This window comes from Prionailurus bengalensis, chromosome C1 (genome assembly GCF_016509475.1).
Source record: "Prionailurus bengalensis isolate Pbe53 chromosome C1, Fcat_Pben_1.1_paternal_pri, whole genome shotgun sequence".
In the NCBI taxonomy this organism is placed as follows: Eukaryota; Metazoa; Chordata; class Mammalia; order Carnivora; family Felidae; genus Prionailurus; species Prionailurus bengalensis.
In genome coordinates this window covers 188184221-188199006 of record NC_057345.1, presented here as the reverse complement: position 1 = coordinate 188199006, position 14786 = coordinate 188184221, and the positions used below count along the sequence as shown (strand labels likewise).

The 14786-nt window shown below is 39.8% G+C and overlaps 1 protein-coding gene across 1 annotated transcript in view; it reads right to left on the bottom strand.

The window, feature by feature from the left end:
* CASP10 (caspase 10) overlaps positions 1-14584 on the bottom strand; it is a 32888-nt gene extending 18304 nt beyond the window's left edge. The window contains exons 1-5 of the mRNA XM_043577470.1: positions 14129-14584; positions 12344-12697; positions 10447-10540; positions 4769-4904; positions 1139-1248 (exon numbers count right to left, since the gene is read on the bottom strand). Coding sequence (XP_043433405.1) covers positions 1139-1248; positions 4769-4904; positions 10447-10540; positions 12344-12690 — 687 coding nt within the window. The 5' untranslated portion in view covers positions 12691-12697; positions 14129-14584. The remainder of the gene's footprint in view (positions 1-1138; positions 1249-4768; positions 4905-10446; positions 10541-12343; positions 12698-14128) is intronic.
* Positions 14585-14786: the final 202 nt, after the last annotated feature.

Genomic DNA, 14786 nt, shown 5'->3' with positions numbered 1-14786 from the left:
AAGAGTTCTGGAGATTGGTTATACAACAATATAAATGTACTTAACAGAACTGAACTGTACACTTAAAAATGATGAAGATAGTAAATTTTATGTTGTCTTTTATCACAATTAAAAAAAAGTTCCAAGGCCAAGATAACTGCATTGATACTGATAGATGTTAGCAAAATAAAACTGCCCAAGTTTGCTGGTAAGAAACATTAATTCCAGGGAAGAATGTCATATGTGTCTTCCAAGGATCATGATCATGTTATAAGAAACACACTGCTCCTAGGTTTCAGCACCAAGAAGAAGAAGAAGAAGAAGAAGAAGAAGGAGGAGGAGGGGAGGGAGGAAGGGGAGAAGGAGAAAGAGGAGGAGGAGGAGGAGGAGGAGAAAAAAAGGAAAAAAAAAGAAAATGAAACAGATTGCAAATTTCCCAATGTTTTCCCTCTATCCACCCTTCTATTGCTGGGCACTAAAGGAACCCAGTTCTTGTTCTCTGGAAAGGACAGGCTACATAATTTGTAGGGCTCCATGCAAGATAAAATGTGAGGCCCTTTGTTCATACATAAAGAACTGTTTAAAATTTTTTTTTATTTTATGGAAAGAGAGAGCAGAGGTGAGGGGCAAAGAGAGAAGAAGAGAGAGAGAGAGAGAGAGAGAGAGAGAATCCCAAGCAGGCTCCATGCTCAGCAAGGAGCCCGATATGGGGCTTCTATCCCAAGACTCTGGGATCATGACCTGAGTTGGAATCAAGAGTCAGATGCTCAAATGACTGAGCCACCCAGGAGCTCTCATTATTAAGAATTTTAAAACAGTGACAGCTGAGCATTAGAAAAGCATGGGTAATGTGGGACTGCACAGGCTGTACATTCAGGAAGCTGGCCTTGATCAAATTGCACAGATAAAACAATCCATTTCAAAGCAATCCAGTGGTGTACTGGAGTCAACTCAAACCAGCTAGTGAGAGCCATTTGTCAGATTTTCAGAAATTCTGCAATAACCTGAAATCAGCCATAATGGGAACACTTACCCCAAACACTACAAATCAGGGTCTCTCTCCTCTCTCTCTTTTTTGTTCTTTCTTTTTGGGATAGGGAATTGAGGGTGGAGAGTAGAGCTGGTCATTAAACATTTGCCAACACATCACTGAACCTACCTGTAAGGCTCCAAAGAATTGGTTAACATCTGAACGGGAAAATAGTTCTTCCTCTCCTTGATGCAATGACTCAGTTTCCTGGTCAACAGGAGGTGTTACTACCTGGGAGGCTGGAAATAGAATCACAGACAGTAAAACAAAAATCATCTTCTGACTAGTAGTAATCCAAGGTAACCAATCATCACAAGATATTATTTTATAGGGACCTGTAGATTTGTAGTGCCATTTGCTTAAAAAGGCCTACATATATACCTAGGAAAAAAATGTGAATTTATAAATTGTTTTTCTTTACCATTGTATTTTCATTCCTTGTATTATTATATTTCATTTCTTATTATGTTTGTGTTTTTATTCTTTTTATAATGTTACTAGTTCCTTAAAATTACCATATACTGTACTAAATACTATTTCAGAATGTATGGTACTTAATGTGTCAGATAATGGCCAAGAAGAGATAACAAAGGCATTACCTCAAAAAATAAAAGCAGAACTAAGACCATAGTAAAAAAGATAAAGAAGAAAAAAAGGAAGGGAGGAAAAGAAAAAAAATCAAGAAAAAACACTCAAAAGTGGTAATTAAATAAATATGGGGTTTTTTTAATAATAAACATGTTATGTATATAAAGTTATTTCTATGGAACCATTACTAAGAATGAGCTATGTCTGTATTATGTTCATAGGAAAATATCAGCTATATTAGGTGGGAATAAAGAAAGTTATATATGATTAGCATGATTTTATTTAAATATATATGTATTTATCAATCTACACACACACACACACACACACACACTCACAAACTGTCTCCATATAGAAGAAAGGCTACAAAAATATACTCCAGTGATTAGGTCTGGGGACTGGCCAGCAGTAGATAAACTCTATTGTCATTATTTGAATTTTTATTTAATTTTATTATAATTATGATACATTACTTTTAATAAGAAATTTAAAATACTAAAGCAAACACCAAGACTCAAGAAAACTTAGAAAAGTATCCAGGCAGTCCTTAAATAGAGCTTGTGTCCTAATCAGATACAATGGACTTTGACGTGGGGCATCTGGGTAGCTCAGTCAGTTCAATGTCCGACTTTGGCCAGGTCATGATCTCGTGTTCATGAGTTCAAGCCCTGCATTGGGCTCTGTGCTGACAGCTCAGAGCATGAAGCCTGCTTCAGATTCTGTTTCTCCCTCTCTCTCTCTGCCCCTCCCCCACTCACGCTCTCTCTCTCTCTCTCTCTCTCTCTCTCAAAAAATGAATAAACATTTTTAAAAAGTGGACTTTGCCTTTGGATCACATTCATTTACAGAAAAGTCTAAAATCTGCATACCTACTATTTTTTCAGTCCTTTAGTCCTTAATCCTAAATGGCAGAATTAAGCCCAAACTCTTAGGGCTACAGAAAGTCAACACTGAAATATTAATTGATATCTATGATATAATAATAAATATGTATTTGGTCTCTGCCCTCCTTTTCCTGGCACACAGCTCCTAAAACCCTTGGAATCTCTGAAGTGCTAAGCATCTTTTGCTATAAGATGCTAATAAGATGGTTGGTGATTGGGGGCTCCTGGACAGCCTCTAGAGGGGGGCTACTTGCCTGTGGTCAAAGGGTTAGAACTTTCAACCCCACACTCAGAGCTCTGAGAAAGGGAGAAGGCCTAGAGGTTGAATAAATCATAATGGCCAATGATTCAATCAACCATGCCTATATATGAAGCCTCCATAAAAATCTCTAACTGAAGGAGCTTGGAGAGCTTCCAGGTTGGCAAATACGTGGAGATGCTGAGAGAGTGAGCTGCCTGGAGAGGGCCTGGAAGCTTTATCTCCCTTCCCCCATACCTTGCCCTATCCGTTTCCTCCTACACGTGGCTGTTCCTGAGTCAAATATTTTTATAATACATAAGTAATCTAGTAAACTATTTTCCTGAGTTCTGTGAGCTTTTCTAGACAATTACTGAACCTGAGGAGGGGCTCATGGGAACCATCAGTTTGTAGCCAAGTTGGATACAAGCCATGAGTATTCTGGGGACCCGCTAACTTGTGACTGGCATCAGAAGTAGGGGGCAGTCTTAGGGCACTGAGCCTTTAGCCTAATTTAGTTAAGGTGTGTACTAACTCTGGTTACTGTCAGAATTGAATTAAATCATAGGACACCAAGTTGGTGTCTCCAGAGAATTAGAGAATTGGTTGGTATAAAAAAATCATACCCATCTAGGTCAGAAGTGTTCCAGAAGTGTTGGTGTGATAATAGTAGAGGAAAACTTTTTTTTTTTTATTTTGACACCCAAAAGAGATCACACAGCAGGTAGGTTGTAGAAAAGAAAAATCAAAATTAGAATTCTTCTTCTGATATAAAGCTCAGGCTTCAAGATTCACTGAGGCATTTACTACATAAACACTAGAGTGCCTTCTCCAGAGTTCAAATATCCAAAATAATTTGACCACCTACCCTGTTCATTTTGTGTGGGGTACTAGCTACAGGAAAATGGCAATGTAATTTTAAAAAAATCTCTGTATTCAGAGTTCAGTAATGATTCCAAATGTATTTTCGATATCAACTCCCTGCTTTTTATTTCTCACTTGATAACTTTGGTTAGAAGAATCATTTTTATTTTTCATAACTTTTACTTAAATTATACATTTATTCATTGCTTTATTATTGTTTGAGATTTTATAAATTTAACAACAGTATATTTTGTCCCTCAACTCATTGTGTATTTATAGAATTCTTAGAAGTTTCCTTTTAGCTAGTTTCGTTTTCAACCAAAGACATTTGCACACCAGATTAACTCACTGAACTAAAATATGGGTGTGGCATTAAAGCTACTCATGCATTTTTATTTCAGCTCTTGTTTAACACTGGAGAAACAGACCTGGAAAAACACAAATATTTACCAACCAGCTTTGACTTCCATGCTGTGCTATTACCTCCATATAATACGACAGCAATACAACCTTTACAAGACAGGATTAAAGAAAAAAACAAGGAAATAAAATTCTTCTCTGTTAGTAATTTCTGAGAATATGAACGTTTTCATGACTTTCTGACAAACATATTCATAGCAACATGTTTTACGCTATGCCAGACATGCATTTTACAGGAATTACTTCATTCAGTTCTCAAAACACTCATGAGGTAGATAGTATTATTATCCCCACTTTACAGATGGGGAAAGTGAAACACAGAAAGGCTAAGAAAAGAACCACTGAATCATTAATAAGTGGAGTCCTGGCAATCTGACTCCATAGACCTCATTCTTCATCCTTATGCTATTCTGCCTCCTTCTTTTTTGTTATTTCATTCAAAATTATTTTCTCTACTCTCGCCCCACGGATGAATGAGAAAAAGACATTTATCTAAAACTTTTCTTCATTAGAATATAAGATCCAAGACAGCAGAAGCTTTGCTGTATACACTACTGTGTCTCCAACTTCTAAAACTCTGCCTAGTACAGAGTTCAATAAATAGTTTGCATTCAATAAATATGTCTTAAATGAGCAGATGGGGAGAGAGTTCTGGCTTTTCTAAGACAGTATCATCAGAGTGATGAGTAAACATCATTAATGACCAGTTAGTTTAAGAATTCCCATGGTCTTGTGCAAAGAACCAAGTGTAAGTAAGCTAGTTACCTTTCTCTCTCTTATATTTTTCTATCTTTCTCATAAGGTTAGGTACAACTTTTCTGCAGAGATCCTCCAGTAACATCAGATTATCTTCATCTATTAGAGCTTGTTTCTCCAGATATGCCAGGAAACTTAGAGAGGTCTGCAAGAGAATCAATGGAGTCACATTTACTTGCCCTCTGAGGATCCATTCATTCTTTAAACATTACCTGCATGGCCTCTAGTCACTAGATTTTGCAATGATGAATAAGGCAGAGTGTTTGCCCCTGAGGGGTTCAATCGTATGGGGGAAGGTGGATTACCAAGTAAAATATACAATCTATATTAATACCAAATACCAAATATATGTAACTCACTATATACCAGGCAGTGCTTGCTGTACATTAACCTCAAAAACAAGCCAATGAGCCTAGATCCTATTATAATCCACATTTTAAAGATGAAATAACTGAGGTTAAATCACTTGTCCAAGGTCACAGAGCCAATAAGTGGCAGGGCTGGTATCTGTACCTGGCAGTCTGATGTCAAAGTCTCTCTTATTAACTAACCATTGAGCTAGACTGCCCGTCACTTACAGCTGTAAATGATATAATTAGATTAGGGCAGCAGCAAAACAGAAGCACCAAAGAAACAAGAGGCAAATATTTGGTATTTGAAAAGAAAAAAAAAATTTCTTAAATACTGCTGGGAAAAAAACACAAATCAGCTAGTATTATTTTAATACTGAAATACATGTGGGGTGGAAGGTATCATATTCTTTTCAGTAAATAAGGCTTCTCAATGTATTAAGCTGGTTATGAAAAATATGCAGGGACAAAATTACATTAGAGCCCACAGAAAAGAATACCTGCTTAGAAAGGAACCTCTGGACACCATCCCACTGCATACATTAAGCATCAGCAGAGTGGGAACTGGGGAGAAGTCTCCAGATATATGGAACAGTTGAACGGTTAAAAAGGGACAGTGTGTTCAGGAACACTGAGAAGGAAACTTGAGTACAAACACTAAGTGAGAGCTAGATCATGGCTAGAACTGCGGGCTGGTATCAGACCACGCAGGAACATACAGTATATGAGGAGTTTGGGCCAAGTGTCCCACGCGTCAAGGAGTGGCAGAAGTAGTTTTTAAGGAGGACAGTAACATGAATACGTTTATTTTTAGCAGAAGTTTTGAAATAGGTTGGAGAAGGAAGTGGATTAGAGAGAAAATATTGGCAAGAGGTACTGGACCTGAGACACATTTCTGAAATAGAATTTGGTGAGTTGTGGAGATCAATTGGGAATGGGTGAAAAAGATGACTTCAAATGGTGGTATCACTCATTTATTCATCATTCGTCTATTCCACATAGCAGGCTTCACAAAAGCTGCACATGGGAGAGGACTCTTTTTTTTCATCTATTTTTTTTAATGTTTATTTTTGAGAGAGAGAGATAGAGCATGAGCAGGGAAGGGGCAGAGAGAAGGGGAGACACAGAATCTGAAGCAGGCTCCAGGCACTGAGCTCTCAGCTCAGAGCCCAATGTGGGGCTCAAACTCACAAACTGTGAGATCAGGACCTGAGCCAAAGTCAGATGCTTAAATGACTGAGCCACCCAGGCACCCCTGGGAGGGGATTCTTGAAGGATGACTATGTCTTCACTGCCAGCGTGGAAAAGGACATTCCAGGCAAAGAAAACCACATGGGAAAAGTGATGTGAAACTACAAATCTGGTTATGAGGAGGTTCATGTTGGCTTCAGTACGAGCAGTTTCATTGGAGTGGTGGAAGTTGAAGTCATATTGAAATGCATTGATATGTGACCCAGAGTTGACCTAGTGGAGAAAGAGCACATACAAACTATTCTTTCAAGAAGCTTGGCAGTAGAGGGAGGCAGGGAGAAAGAGCAATAACATAAGGATGAGGAAGGGTTACTGAGTGTGTGTGTATGTGTGTGTGTGTTTTCAAATAAGGCACTCAAGATGTCAACAACCAAGGAAAAGAACAGAATTGATTACTTGATTTCTGTTCTCATCTGATCAAAGAGAGATTATAATTTTTTAAGACATTCCAGAGACAGGGCTCCTGGGTGGCTCAGTCAGTTAAGCATCTGACTCTTGATTTCAGCTCAGGTCATAATCTTACAGTTCATGAGTTCAAGCCCTATACCAGGCTCTGCACTGACAGTGTGGAGCCTGCTTGGAATTCTCTCTCTCTCCCTCTCTGCCCCTTGCTCACTTGCACCCTCTCTCTCAAAAACAAATAAATAAATAAAAGAAGTGTGTGTGCCCCCACCTGCAGCCCTAGCACACCAATAGCTTGGCCCAGGAATAAAGCAGGAGAGAGGAGCATGTGCAGGAAGATTCATCCAGAGCTGATCAGCTGGGCAAAGGGGTCAGAAGGAATCTACCACACAAGGGTCTGTGGTAGGTCACAGGCAGATGAGCTCTCTCTGAACCTCAAAACAGAAACCCCATTTTTTTTAACTTTCTTTTTTTTTAAGTTTATCTCTTTTTAAGAGAGAGAGCACAGAAGGGGCAGAGAGGGAGAGAGAATCCCATGCAGGCTCCACATCATCAGTTTGGAGCCCAATGTGGACTTAAACTCATGAACTGTGAGATCATGACCCAAGCTGAAGTTGGATGCTTAACCGACTGAGCCACACAGGCACCACGAAACCCCATTTTTGACAGCATCCTACTAAGGGTGAAGAAAAGGGACTAAGACACGATTCCAGAAGCAATGATAGAAATTCATTATAACTTCGTGGAAAGTTCATTGGATGTTTGGTAAATGACACCTTCTACACACACACACACACACACACACACACACCACGCAATTTAAATGGAGTCTGTACTTTAAGAACACCACTCTGGTTAATACTAGCAGGAAGTGTCTGAAACCTCTTTTGTTGTGCTCCTTTGCTAAGCTAGTAGATTTGGGTGTGGTTTCCTTTACATCCAACGTCCTAAGTTGATTGCTACTCTGAGAACGGATTTCCGGACTGTTGTTTGAGTCTTTCAGCATGTGTAAAGACAGCTATTCTGCTATGAACCTGTAGAAAGTTATCAAAAAGGAGCCCTAGAACACCCTACAAAGGTCATTTCTCTAACTCTGGAGAGACTGTGTGAATTTAAAACATTTCCTTTTTTGACTGAGGGAAGTTCAGGCCCCCCCCTCACCCAGCTGCTAAATAATTTATTTCAGTAACAAAAGTTTTTGCAATGGCAACTGCAGATAATGGAGTCTTATTAAGCCCCCATATAGAAACTCATCTAGCTGCTTAGAGACTGTCCTTTACATACTTCAGAAGGCTAGCCTGATCTCAAAGTCCAGTTGAGATCAACCTGGATTATCTCAGGTATATAACTCACCCACAATTCTCACATGGCAAAATAGATCTCCTTCGAAATAAAGCTGAGCTCATTTGGAACCCAAGAAGGAAGTGTGCTTTTCCTGAATCTGACCGGGTATTTCCATAGTTCTATGCCACAGCGAAATACAGTGATTTCTCCCTTTACTCCTGTACTGAATGAGAAAAGCATAAAATCATTTGGCTGCCTGAACATGGGCCTTCAATGACTTAAAAGCTAATTTAGCAGGGGGCAAAATGTTTGGAATACTTCTGGCAACCAACCACAGATGCCTGCAAGCTAAGGTCTAAAACCCATGGAGGAAGTACAAGAAGAAATACATCCCCCAGTTTTTCCTAGTAGAAAATCACGGCTTGGTGTGGAGCATATCAGGGATTCCTGCCCATCTCCTCATCCCTCATCCTGCTGTGGGGAGTATGGACTTCTGTCCATGACGCAGAGAGAAGTGTAACCACAGAGAGTGGGTTCATTTTATTTATAAACCCAGACACTAGAGAAATCACAAGAGGATGTTCCAAGCTAGGAGAAAATATTATCAGAATAATCTGGAGCACTTTCAAACTACAAGAAATCAATGTGGAGACATTCAGACTCTGAATCCAGCTGCCGATTTGCAGGATATACAGGGGACAGAGGAGCACATTGAACTGTACCAAGCACACGCAATCAGCAAAACTCAGACTGGGGGAAATTCTACTGGCCAGGTGTCCTGGGGTTCTTCAACAGACACATTTTAAGAAAAAGAAAGGGATTGGGGGAAGGGGGTTTAACCTACAGATTAAAAGATACTCAAAAGAAATAAACTGGCCAAGACTAAACTTGACATCTAGGGATGCACAGGTAAATGATAAAGTCGTAAAGACACATAAGAACATTGTTACCATAAAAGCCAAAACAGTGGTTTCTTCTAGCGGGTGGTAAGTAAGGGGCTGTGATTGGAATGGGACAAGTGGAGGGGTTTCTAGAACAGCTGGCAAAATTCAAATTCTTGACCTGGGTAGTGGTTTCAAGAGGATTAGCCTTATAACAATTCTTTAATCTGTATGTGTATTTTATTCATTTTTCTACACTTGTGTTTTGTTGGGGTTTTTTTAAGAATAAAAAGATAAAAGAAAAAAGTGTAAAAAAAAAAAAAAAAAAAAAGAAAGATATCATAACTTCCAGAGAGTATCTAAGGGAAAAAATTAGTAGATTGTGACAAGGGGCAACAAGTATAAGAATGTTATTAGTGTATCTTTGCACAACCCCATTAGGGTGGCTTAGTTCGTCCTGCTAATCTCTCCAGTCATTCATCATAAAATCACATAAAAGCAAGGGTCCAGGCCATTTTCTCAGAAAGAGAAGGGAAAGATTGTATCATCCCAGTCATTCATGCTTTCATTCAGAGCACCATTTTGTAACAGATTCTACAAGGTTCTGGAGCTATAACAATGAGTAAGACTTGGTCACCAACTCCAAGGAACCCACACCCAGCTTTTAGAAGACAGGAGCCTCCATAAGTGACTAATCAAAAGACACAGAGGGTAAAATCCCTGAGGGGTATGAAAGAGGAAAAAAAAGATCTTAAAAAACTGTAGCCTAAACAAAATGAACCTGTTCGGGTCTACAGGTCTAACACCAGGAAATATATTTAATGAATTCCTTACATAGTCCTCATTTGACCTACCCACCCACCCACCTCCTCATTTCCTTACTGTGACCGACACATTTCTATATGGTGAAACACAGTGGGTGCCAATAGAAGTTAACAATTTACTACCTGATTACTATGTACCAAATACAGGCCCCTAAAGTTTTACCCACATTATTTCATCCAATTCTCCCAACAGTCCTGGAAGGAAGTAGTGTAATTGTCTACAATATGACACATGAGAAAATGGAGACTCAGAAAGGTTCAATCATTTGCCCCACATCGAGGCATTAGTCACAGAACCAGAACTAGAATCCAGGCCCATCCAACACCAAAGTCAATGTTCCTAAGCACTGTATGGTATCATCTCCTACAAATATAAACCCTTCTTGAAGACCCTTTCCAGCATATTCCCAACACTGATTAAGGCAGTGCTCACAGGGGCACATGGATGGGTCTGTCAGGAAAGCGTCTGACTTTTGATTTTGGCTCAGGCCATGATATCAAAGTTTGTTGAGTTCAATCCCCAACTCAGGCTCTGTGCTGACAGCATGGAACCTGCTTCGGATTCTCAGTCTTCCTCTCTCTCTCTCTGACCTTCTCCTATTCACAATCTCTCTCTCTCTCTCTCTCAAAAATAAATAAACATTTTTTTTAAAAGGCAGTGCTCACAAATACCCCACTCTTTATGACCCACTTACCATCTGGATTTTGGGAATCGATTCCCTCATAAGGAAGACCATGTCCTTTAAGTTCTCTGAGCCGATTCCCTCTGACAGTTCGTACAGCAGGTTTCTAAGACATACATCCAGAGAGACAAGTAAAGCCTCACACTTGCAAAGGACAGCACAGTAAATTGAGTGCTTTTTTATATACATTTTCTCTCATTTGAATGATCACACCCTGTGAGCAGATAATTTCAAATCCCATTGTATAGATTCAAAACTAAAACTCTAAGCTTTAAGTGGTCTATTACATAAAGATAACATAATAAGCAGTAGAGGCAGTCCTTATGATTCCAAGTCCAGTGCTACTTTCCATCCCACTAGGAAGATGTAAAACTCAATGTTGGCATGCCTTCCCATCTCCTGACCACATTCTAGGAATTCAGGCTTACTTTATAGGCCCTCGTCAAGAGAGGACTTGATACCATTCTATAGAAAGTCCACAGTTGAAAAAAAAGGAAACTATCCCAACTTCTGGAGAGTCATGTAACTGACCACCAGAAAAGCTGAACATTCCATTCACACACTAACACCTCTGTATGCTGGAGATCTTAACCAGTGGAGTGGAAATAATGACTTCCAGAGTTCCCTCACTGACTCAAGTATAGCTCAGATTCTGGGAGCCACTTCAAGGAGGGAGACCTGAAGGATTCTAGTCACCCCAGCCACAAAATAACACTTCAACTCTTCCTTGGGAAGTTCTCTAATGTAGATACGTCAGTGGACAATTAAAAACCGTATTGACTAAGTCCTGGTGATGTATTGTACAACATGGTGACTACAGTTAAACAACACAGGTGACCCTTGAACAACACAGGTTTTAACTGCAAGGGTCCACTTGAACTTGGATAAATACAGTACAGTACTATAGATGTATTTACTCTTCCTTATGATTTTCTTAATAACATTTCCTTCACTCTAGCTTATTCTATTTTAAGAATGCAATATATAATACATGTGACATACACAATATGTGTTAACTGTTTATGTTATCTATGGGGCTTCTGGTCAACAGTAGTAGTGAAATTGGAGGGGACTCCAAAGTTTTGCTGGATTTTTGGCTGTGTGGGGATCAGCACCTTAACCCCCCATTGTTCAAGGGTCACTGTACTGTGTTATATATTTAAAAGTTGCTAAAAAAGAAGATTCTAAAAGTTCTCACCACAAGCAAAAAAACTTTGTAACTATGTGTGGTGATGGATGTCAAACTTACTGTGGTGATCATTTCACAATATATAAATATATCCCATCATTATGTGGTATACCTAAAACTATTACAATGTTATAGGTCAATTATATCTCAATTAAAAAATTTTTTTAATTAAATGAAAAAAATAGTGTTATCTAAGGTCTGACCCATTATAAACCTGATCCCTATATTTCACCCCTTGTGTAAAACGTCTATATTTTACCCTTCTGGGTTTCATACAACAGGGTATGAACATTTAAAACTGGACATGGCATAAATGGTGTCCTTCCCTACCTCAGAGACACATCCCCTTTTTCATTTTGCTTATTTGGCCCCACGCATGCATTATCTCCTCTCAAATCCCCGCAATGACTCACAGGAGGAAGGGCTGTCTGGGAGTACAGAGGGTAAAAGGAAAGCACGGGCCCTGCTATGCTGAGGCAGGCTTCATTTGGCGGTGAGAAGCAAACCAAGGGAAGCCACTACCAGGCCCAGAGCTTTGCTGACCTCCCAACTTTTCATCTCATTAGTGCTGGAAGCTGAGAGATCTCCTGGTTCAGAAGCATCCAAGGAGGTAGATAAGAAAAAGATCTTAATCCCAACCTCCTTTCAAAGCCCAGTGGCCTGAATGAACACTAGCTAGATGGAAAAACCCCCCTGTCTTGATCACAGACCCCTCCTCACCTGAACAGAGAGACCCTCCTTCGGGTGGGCAGCAAACTCTCCACTTGCTCTCTGCTTTGGCGGAGGTACCGCAGCAGCGAATTCTGTTTGAGTATATAGAGGAGTTCTGCTAGGAAGAAGGGGTCTTCCTCACTCAGCAGCTCCTCTGCCAACAGATGATCAAAAATATCCGAGGCTGAGCTGGACTTCTCCAGCTTCTTGTGGGAGATCCAGTCTCGGCAGAGAAACTTCAAGCCCTCCACATCTTGGGCCTCCAGGTTTGAATCAATAATCAGAAGCTTCTCACGGAAGTTCACTTGACAATTATCATCTGAACGGAACCTCAAACTTTGACCTTGAGATGTCATGGCCAGCCTGAAAGAGACAGAGAGGTGGGGCAGCACATAAGAGAAAAAGGATCCACAGAACCCCACTTCCCCGGCCTCCTCCATGCCAGGCATTAGAATTTCCTGGAAGTGCTGAAAAATAAAAATTCCTGTGAAATTATTTCAAAAACCAATAGGCAAAAAAAAAAAAAAAAAAAAACAACCAACCTTCAACCACAGCACTTTTATGTTAACCCTTCTGGAGGTCTGGAAGGAGCTTTTTTTGGAACTCAACCTACTTTTATTTCTCCCAAATCAAAATGCCCCTGGTGGGCGCTAGTCAAAAGGAAGAATGACAAAGCACAATTTCTCCCTGTTAGAGCTCTTAATTCACTTCCACCAAATGGCAGAAATAGTGCTCAGATTTATGCCTTTCATTTTAGAAATAAAGCAGTCTCGGGTTTTATATTTCATAAGTGTCTACCAATTGAAGGATGAGGTAACACTGCTAACCATAATGGGACAGGTTTGTATCTCACAAAAAAGAGAAGCCATAATCCTAGACTCCAAAGGGTGGTTTTAAACAAGAGTTGCTCAGATCAGTGAAGGAAGTCACAAATTACCTAAATCAATATTTCTACCAGATTAGTTCATAAAGTTCATATGGTATTTTCTATACCAAATTCCATTCGAATCAAAGGAGCAATGAAGTGATAAAATTTTTCAGTGTAATATAATTCGTACTATAAGACCTCAAGGTATATACTCTCTTCTCGAAACTGAGCTATTTAGAAACAAGAAACCACTTTCTAAAGGAAGAAGAACATAACAAAACACAGTATCGGTAACAAAAAGTGGTTATACCTAGGTGGTATAATTACAAATAACTTTTCTTCCAGGCTCCTCTCTGAGTTTCTCAGATTCTCTGCAACAAACACACATTACTTTTGTTGTTAGAAAAAGAAAACAGAGAGGTGCCTGTCTGGCTCAGTCAGAAGAGCATGCAACTCTTCATCTAAGGGCTGTGAGAACAAACCCCACATTGGGCATAGAGCTTATTTTTAGAAAGAGAGAGCAAGAAAATAGAAAATGCTATTTTTAATGTGATCATCCATGGGGTCTTTCCTTCTAGAAGCAGCCTGTGATACCAGAAACCAAATGAATGGCTTTTTGGAGATGTCTTCCTATTCCAAGGTAGCATACGTTTGCCTCGAAGTTTCCCGAAGATTCCAATCTAGAACTTTAGTGAGTCTAACAGACTTTGTCTCCATTTGTGGACTAGCATATTTCTGCCCGTAGAAGTCTGTGTTGGAGCTTTCCTGGGACTTTTTAAACCTTCATTTTCCCTGGCATGGCTAATAAATCCCGGCAGAAACAGTGCCATTGCTGACAACGAGAGCTTTTGCAAGTTTCTAAAACTGAAGGAAGGAACAAGGCTAGCGTGTAAGACCTCAGCAGGGGAAAGGTGCTAATCACATACCTTCAGATCAAATTCCGCTCGTCCTCTGGAAGTAAATGGTTCCGGGGGAAACTGCCTGAAAACAAGTTTTTAAGAAATTAAAATTCTCTGTGTAATCCACGTTCCAGGGAAGCTCCCATTTGCGCGGGAAGAGAACTCAAGACTTTCTGCCTAGGCAAGTGAAAACTGGATGTCCCGGTTCGGGTAACTTGATAATTAACTTCCTGCTCACGTCATAGCTCCCTTGACGGCCTCTCCCCCTCCCTTTTCCAGGTTTAGGATAACTCTGACAAACAGCGCCTCCTAAAGGCAAGAGTTACAACTTTCCTGCCGGACAGCTAGGGATTTTCCCAGGTTAAACCAAAGACTGCTGCAACTGAACTCTTGGAAGGCACTAAGTGTTTTTAGCCTTTCCCTTGGATCACTAAGATTGGAGAATCAAAAAAGAAAGAGAGAGAATTGGAAAAGGAGAGAAGGAGAGGATATGAGAGAAGGAGGGAAATAGAGAAAGAAAGAAAGAAAGAAAGAAAGAAAGAAAGAAAGAAAGAAAGAAAGAAAGAAAGAAAGAAAAAGAAAGAAAGAAAAAGAGAAAGAAAAGAAAAAAGAAAAGAGAAAGAGGAAGCAGGGAAGGAGGAAGAGAGAGGAAGGAGGGAAGGATGGAAGGAGAAAGAAAGAAAGA